The 8381-nt window shown below is 38.1% G+C and overlaps 1 protein-coding gene across 3 annotated transcripts; it reads right to left on the reverse strand.

Moving 5' to 3' along the window:
• Positions 1-334: 334 nt before the first annotated feature.
• On the reverse strand, positions 335-3526 carry LOC148033742 (Pmr5/Cas1p GDSL/SGNH-like acyl-esterase family protein). 3 transcript variants are annotated; one of them, XR_015691366.1, is made up of 3 exons: positions 3207-3526; positions 1194-2919; positions 335-902 (listed from the first exon to the last, which is right to left on the reverse strand). XR_015691366.1 is itself a non-coding variant. In XM_087681736.1 (2 exons), exon 2 carries the CDS (start codon positions 2418-2420, stop codon positions 1275-1277), a length of 1146 nt encoding a protein of 381 aa, XP_087537862.1. In that variant the 5' UTR covers positions 2421-2919; positions 3207-3525; the 3' UTR covers positions 983-1274. The 3 variants fall into 3 exon arrangements, 1 of the variants encoding a protein (XP_087537862.1); XR_015691365.1 differs by having other exon boundaries at positions 337-976; positions 3207-3525; XM_087681736.1 differs by lacking the exon at positions 335-902 and having other exon boundaries at positions 983-2919; positions 3207-3525.
• Between the last annotated feature and the right edge of the window lie 4855 nt (positions 3527-8381).

Here is an 8381-nt window from a genome sequence, read left to right on the forward strand (position 1 = left end):
GACATGTTCATTTGTTATTGCGACCCATCCACAAGATAGGTTGTCAATGCATTCCATTGCACTTCCTCACAACACCTCTTTTTGCATACATTATTTGGAACACTTCTATAAATTCATAGGCCTCAAAAGAGATATGCATGATCTACTTCCCATGGCAATTCACAATGATCCCAAGGATATCATGCACCACAAAGACTCATTTTCATGCTCTTGGCACAAAACATAGCAATTATTATCAATACAAAACCTATTAATGATTATTTACCACTTCTTGAGGTTTGACCTCTTAGTCATTGCATGTACATTTTTTAAACAAAAGAACCATTATTATACTAGGCAAAGGTACATGGACAACACATTGATGCTCACCCAAACTAGTTATGTTTATAATTATCGCTACCTCCACTTGATGAAACATCAATTCTGATGCTTCAAAAAATGTTTGAGAATCTGGTCAAAACATAATCGGCTTGAGTAAACACTTTGTCTAACTGAAGGAACATTGAAATCAATATCACAGCACTTAGAAGGCAAATGGCAAGTTCACAATTGTGTATCCCTTGACCTTCAGTGTTGTTAACAGAAGTAAAAAGTTTTCTAAGCAAATTATTCTGCATGCCTCAAAGAGGGGAGCCTCAATTTCCATGAAATTCAGAGAATTAATTCTCCATCCAGGTTTTCTTCCATGACATATATAGCACCTCTTGGGCTTGCTGTTCCTTGAGAGATTTTAAATCATCACCGACTGGGATCACAAAAACAGATGGGAAATTTTGGAGTGTAATGTAACCGAAGATGAGAGCTTTATAAAGCATCTTTCCCATCACAAACTGTTAAATGCAGAGATATCTCCAAATTTGAATGATGTGCATAAAAAATGTAGCTCTGGCCATTGCTTGCCACTGCATCTCAACACTTTAAAATCATTTATATATCCCACCAAACAAGAACAGATCCAAAATATTTTTGAGACAACCTGTATACTCCAAACAATTCAACAATTTTGTCAAGAAACAAATGGCTTTGATAAATAGAGCAAGTCAGTCAAAAATATGCCTACAGCCATGTTGAATGCAGTTGTGATTTTGAAACTCCAGTTAAAATTATTTGGAGTACTGTATTTGACAAAAAGCAAACATATGCTACAGCTTGTACAAAATGATGTGAAAATGTAAGTAAACTGTTGCACATACCTCTCGGTAATGGTCATCAACAGAACTGCCCTGAGTTTGTCAGAGCATAGCAGTACTGCAACTCAGCAAACAGAATTGTTACTAAGAAGGAGCCTGCTGTGTAGCAATCAGCAAGTCATTCAGCATGACCTGAACGGCAGCATCATAAACCATACTGCAGTAGTGCATGCCATCAGATGTGCATTCAACGCCACATCCCTTACTTAGATCATGAAGATTTAGCAATGTGAGCGGCCCTTCAGGCTGCAAAAGCTTGTTACTCTTCAGTTGTGTGTCATAAAGTGCACATAGCTCTCTATTCAACTTCTCCCTCTTCTCTTCTGTGTTTAGCAGAGGGTTCACCAGCCTTGGAATATTCATCCAAAACATTTGTGGTAAGCCCAAATTACTAGCAGACCTTGGAGTAACTGCACCTGTTGGCAGCAGATTAAAATATGAAGTTGCAGGAAACAGGGAATGAACTGTCTTTTGAAATTCACCAAGAGAGTGAGAGTAATCTGATGCATTTGTTATATGAAGCATATGCCATAAACCACCACCCATGATGAGAACATCAGGATAACTTTGGGCCTGGCGGATACTGTAAACAAGATCTGTAAGATTCTCAGTGTAAGGGGCCCAGACAAATTCCATTCGCACATGATGTCTCTTTAGTAAATAATTGCTATGGCGTTTGAACAAATCTTCTCGGACAAACTCATTTGATCGGAGAATATGATCTAGCAGTGCAAGCAGAAAAAGACGAGCTTGTGAATCGCCTGCAACCATAACCCATGAGCCCTTAAGTAGCTGTAAAGTGTCAGTTCTGTTGAGCTTCTGAAAACTACAAAATGCAGATGCATTTTTTTTCCAAGCCCATAGACGGTTAAAATTACAAGGATCTGAGAGATTTCGACTCAGAATCATGTAATCTTCATCCTCCACGTGAGTGTTGTCATCTTCCCATTGCACTTCATGGAGGAGAGAGGAACAAACTGATCGACTGTCTGGGCCTCGACTAACTGAGTCACGAATACCAGAAATGGACCACTGAGACTTCAATGGTATAAGAAGTGAGGACAAGGAGGGAAAGTAGGGTGAAAGGTGCACTGAGACTGCAAGTGTGATGAATAATGCGACACTAAAAAACAGTAATCTATTCCGTGTAAGATGCCAACCAGCCATGCCAAGTGGTAGAAACACCACTACAAATGCTGCAAGTAAGCCAGCTTGAACAGCCAGCCCCATAGCTATGCCGTGATTTTTCTACTATGCTAGCAGAAACTCAAAGCTGCAAATTACCAAAACTTTGCGCCTCCACCAGGCTTTCCAAAACATTTCCAATACTGAGCTCCTAGCTGAAGTGCTTCCAAATGGTTGCATAATTGTGCTCTCCAGCTATGCTTCAAATGAAATTGCAGCTCTAAACTGCTATGCAACCACGTTGATGAAGTACTTCTTAGCCTGCTTCAAGAATCTTTTGATACTGCTGACACTTGCAATGGCTCATAAATCATTCCCATCCAGCTAGAACATCATGCTTTATCACAAGCAAAAACCGAATTGACTCCAAGGCAGATTCCTCACTTGACCAAGCTGCAGTTCTCATCTTCCTCGAAAGCCATCAAGACTGTATCTCCCATCAGCCCTTCAAATGCAGGTGAATCTTGAAAAAACTTCTACTCTATGAATTTGATGACCACAAATAGCACGCCTGTATTTCAATGGTCACACCTCAATACAACCCCTGCCAGACAGCAGCAGATCTAAAATTTCATTCGGAGGCCATAGAGCAAACAATCTTATGCATACACATGGCCAATTAGACATGCGTCTGAAAACGATGAATGGATTTAACCAGTAGCAATGCAAAACAGGTGAATCTCTCCCTCATCGCAAACAACGAACGAATTTTAACCCCATGGCAAGGCAGATCGCCTATCAACACATTAATTGTTTCATCAAGCTCGATGACGCGACGGCAAAACAGAAGCGGAAATGCAAACAGAAGAGCAGCAAAGGAAAATACATTACCAAATCATTCAACCTCTGCGAAAAGGAGAAACGGTACACAGAACCCTCATCCAAAGAGAAACAAAAGGACCAAATCTGGGAAAAGGATGTCGCCGAAAACATGAAGTTGGGCAGCTGTTCCTTCTCGTGCTCATTCATTCTGTCCAGTGCACGCGATGACGCCATTGATGCAGGGTGGGGGAGGATGATCATGATGGCGATGCTTGAACCGCCATGTGGCCGACTCCGCCCTGGTCCTCCATGAAAGCGAGCCCTGAGCGGACTTGAAGATTAAGTTAAAATCCAGCTAAATCATGGGCCACGGCCGTGCTAATATACAAGTGGTTTTTCTTTCGAGAGAAAGTCCGCTAGGTGGTGTTATGCTTGGTTGGCTTATTATCTATTTGTCATGGGCTTTATCTAAGCAAATATGGTTGGCTTATTCTCTACTTGTCATGGGCTTTATCTCAATAAATATGGTGCACTTTCTCACACACCATTACTCTCCTTTTGAGTCACAGCCCCCTCTCTGTCGTCCTAACCTTGGAGCCAGTCATGTCCAAAGGTCATGTGACTCAACACGCCACTATCAAGAAGCCAATCTGGTATCATCCACCTCATACAAACGAATGATAATGACAACCCATCATTTCAACCATGTAGCAATCTTTACCTCCTTAGCTCCCTCCTTCATCACAAGCTAAATGTGGGGATATTTCTTCCAACACTTGTCCTCGAGATAATTGATCTTCCTACAGTGAGGACACTTGGAAATACACTTGGCCTATTTATATTCGTCTTTGCCAACCCACTCTCATTTTCCTTTCTTCTCTTTCTCCTTAGTTTGTACATTCCCTAGTGTACCTACTATAAAAGCATGATTGACATAATCTACACCACCTATTTCCTTGTATCGAGCATCCTACTCAAATATCCTTCCCAAGTGATCATGTCTAGAACATGATGAGGTAAGAAGTTCACCTCAGACAAATGAATGAAGACAATGTGTTATTTTGCCCAATGTAATGGTCTTTAACTATTTTTCTCCCTCCTTCACTATAATCCAAAGGTGGGGATATTTCTTTCAACACATCTCCTCAAGATAACTGGTCTTCCCATGATAAAGTGATCATGTTTATCTTTAACAACAAGCTCTTGTTCTCCTTTCTTTGCTTTCTTCTTATTTTTTCCATTCTCTAATGTACTAATTGCAAAAGAATAGCCAAAATAACCTCCACTATCTTTTTCCTTGTGTTGGGCCTTCTACTCCATATTTCTCATTAGGGCCAAAAACGCTTCAAAAAAAATGCACTTTTGTTAATCATGGGATTAAGAAAAGGGCCAAAGAGAGTTTGCTACGTGTGCAAGAATATGGTATTCTTGTCTCCTCTTTTTTGGAGATAGTAAAGTCCACTTCGTGATTCTCTCCTCCTTTTTAGTTAAAATCTCCAAAGTCTGACATGTTTTGATAGTCCTGAAGTCCTTATCTACTTATAAAATCTGACAAATGACATAATAAAGATGCTATGAAGTTAATGATAATTTTTTTGAAAGTTGAGAACTTTTTGGTGCCCAATATATTTTCATTAATCTTCTTAATATTCCTTTTTAGTTCATTCACCTTTCTTGGTGAGCTTCTTTCTCTACTTTTTAGTTTATTCATCTTTCTCGATGAGCTTCTTTCCTTGCGAATTTAATTTAAGAATGGCATCTAGAAGGCACTCTTCTCATTTAGTAAACTCTTGCACTGTCTATAGCCACAGAGCTAATGAAAATTGGGAGCCAAAGATCTTTAGTATAAACGATTAGGTTGCCATGCTACCCTCTTGCAAGGACTTTCACAAGGTGAAAAGAAAAAAACGAGAGGATATTAAACATCATTGGAAGAAATGTATCATTTCTTTCAAAATTATCCATATGAATGGTGGTTTATCAAACTACAACATATTTACATGGCCAAGGATATGCACTTGCCTCCAAACGAGCATGTTTCACAGTAAGCACATTGTAAGACTTGAGTTGATAATGTAAGTATTTTGTTTTCATTTAGGCAAGTACTAATAATGAATTCTTGGTTGTAGATATATTTCTGTCAACAAGCATTGAATGGCAACCTATGGAAAGCTTAAGTGGAACCTTCCATGCGATTCATAAGGTATTTGCATACATTATCTATGCTGATAAGATTGCGGGTTCTTTTACTGAGGGAATGCATGTTTTATGGCTTTGTGGAGGGGAGTTGAAATCAACTAGTGTGATTGCCCTATCCAAAATCAACTCAATACATTGCTCCCTTATCCACCACATATATTAGTTAGGGTAATCTTAGCACTATGAGAAAAAATGTAACAAGTTGGTAAACTAAAAAAGGGTCCCTAAAAAACCAACAATATGAAAGAGACTTACATTCACCCCATCTATCTTGAGTATCTTGAATCTGATGTCCTCTGCAGACATTTGGAAACACTCTCTTTTCACAAGTATATGTATGACTTTGCAATGGTACTTCTTGTTAGAGAGAGTTATATGTTTTTTTAGGATCAACAATATCCTTACATGTGGTGTCCAAGAAGGTAGTCACGAGCCTGCTAGCACTGCAAATGAAAACATGTAACTAAAATAGACAATCAAATAAAATAAACAATTGACCAAAAAGCAAGCAATATTCCATTCAACCTACATTCTTCCTTAGCCATAGATACCACTTAAAGAGTTCATGAGGATAATTTCTCTTGTGAGTGTATTCGATGTAATAAAAAAAAATATGATAGTTTGTGATGGAATCAAAAGGTTTGAAAGACATTGCTATGTTTGAACCAAATCTCGAAAACAATTCCATTGATAACAGTGGATCAACAATACATATATAATTTTAGAGATTTATTGGCTAAGAGATGCAATCAATGTCCTAAAGCTAATAGCAAAAATAAAGGCATTTATTTGCAATCAATAGCACAATCATTCTATATACTAAAAAATTTTAGAGTCAAAATGTATTACCTTATGCGACAATAAACTACAAAATCTAACAATTAAATATCATTTTTAACAACTAGCATGGACTTGTCCTCAAGAGATATGCTAAGATAGCCCTATTCCTCAAAAGTGCAAGACATGTTAATAACCGTACACCTCACCCATTCTCTTATAATTAATAGGGCCAAGCACATCGATTTTTCTCTTGCAAACATCATCCTCGGTTTCTATGAACTCTTGTGTTTTTCTTTTTGGACAAGCTCTTGCTGGGATGTAGTCCTTGTTGGGTATAGAAGTATCACATCCTCGATCTTTGGCCCTTTTGCTTTCCTATACAATTTTGGGGTTCGTTAAGGATCTCGAAGGCTTTTTTATCAATAGTGGACAAGGGCTTCAATACCTTGTTGAACATGTACCTTATTATGCTAATCATATTAAAATCTTTGTTCATCGGGGTGATCGTATGAGTATGAGCATCAACAATGTAAGCATAATTCATAAAGTCTTTGTTCAGCATATTAAAATCTTTGTTCATCATGGTGATCTTATGAGTATGAGCATCAACAATGTAAGCATAATTCATAAAGTCAATAACAAAGTCTTCAACTGCCTTCTAAAGAGAAAGAATCACTGCAAGCTACCATTTCTTTTGTAGGCCAGTTTTAGTCAACACTCTTGATAATATATCAGAAATATCCTTGACAACTTTGATAAAAGCTGTCTTTGGAATGATATGCTGTAAAGCTCTCTAGGCCTTCCTTATCTCAGTAAAACACTTCTACATATAGTGAAACCTAGATTTGTTCTTTCTCCTTGGCTTGGAAGGCTCACTTCCTTGAGCAAAAGAGGGTCTAGATTGATTTGTTAGCTAATCAAGTACTCTAAGGGAGATTGGAACCTTGGCCATGTCTGCTTTGTCCTTGTCATCACTGCTACTTGCGAGAAAATGACAAGAAGAGTAATAAAAAACTATTCGTTGGTATGGTCGATACGATATGGAGAGGATAAGTTGATACAACGTAAGAGCAGCAAAGCCAAATCTCCGCAAGGTCCTATTCACGCCGTATCGTGGAGCAGTTGATACAACGTGAGCGTAGCAAAGCATAATCTTTAGTACTGTAATTCTCGTTCCATATCGTGAATGACCTAATATGGCACGAGAGTGGCACAACAAAATCTCCATAGGGGTCCTCCTCGCTATGTATCGTGGAGGAGTAAATATGCACGTGCAAAGTACAACCCCCTATAATGTCTTATTTTTTGTGAGACCTTACACTTATCAAAAAAATTCTAAAGATTTTACATAAAGGTATTAGGCTTTGAAAAAATAAGAATTTTTTAAAGAATTTATTGAGTTTTTTTGCTATTTTAAAACTATTTTTAAGCAAAAAAGAGCCTAAAATGACCCAAAAATCACCAAAAAAAACACCCAAAAAAAGCATCACATGATATGGCATGAATAGAGGGTTCAAGCCAATTTTTATTAGAGCCTATTAACTTTATTTTAAAAAGTTAGATTTTTTAAATAGATATGAGGTCTTACTAAAAGTAAAGATCATACAATTATCAAAGAGTCACATGTGACCATTATCCTAAATTTTTTTTAAAAAAGGGCTATTATTTTGGTTTTTTTTAAACCTATCATTACATAATTTGGATCCAAAAGAGACTATCTTTTTGAATATATATTACATTTTATTGTAGCTTGATTTATAAAGGCATCTTATTGTGGATTAAGGGGGAGCATCTTGTCATTCTTTGTAATCCAATGTGGCATTGAGGGAGAGGGGGAAGGGGAGGGAGGGTGTTCAGAGTATATGCATGTGAATCTTCCTAATGCTATAGAGTATGGGATAAGAGGAGCTGAGTGTGAATGGTCTTGAGGGGAAGGGGAAACCCTAGCCCAAAAAAAACACAAAGAAATCACAAAAAAATGCCATCATGATATGGCGTGAATGGGGGGGTTGTGTGATGACCCAACTCCCCTATTCATGCCATATCATGATGGCCTATTTTTTGTGATTTTTTAATGCTTTTTTGGGATTAGGGTTTCCCCTTCCCCTCAAGGCCACCAAAAAATAGACCATCATGATATGGCGCGAATAGGGAGGTTGGGTGGGTGACCCAACCCCCTATTTGTACCATATCAATGATCCAACCCCCTATTTACACCATATCATGATGGCCTTTTTTGTGTTTTTTTTGGGTTAGGGTTTCCCC

This window comes from Lygodium microphyllum, chromosome 7 (genome assembly GCF_053477565.2).
Source record: "Lygodium microphyllum isolate KBCC chromosome 7, Lygodium_microphyllum_v1.1.10, whole genome shotgun sequence".
NCBI lineage: Eukaryota > Viridiplantae > Streptophyta > Polypodiopsida > Schizaeales > Lygodiaceae > Lygodium > Lygodium microphyllum.

What these genes read in the sequence shown, in the direction of transcription:
- LOC148033742 (XM_087681736.1), bottom strand. Translation starts at nt 2,420, where the DNA reads ATGGGGCTGGCTGTTCAAGCTGGCTTACTTGCAGCATTTGTAGTGGTG.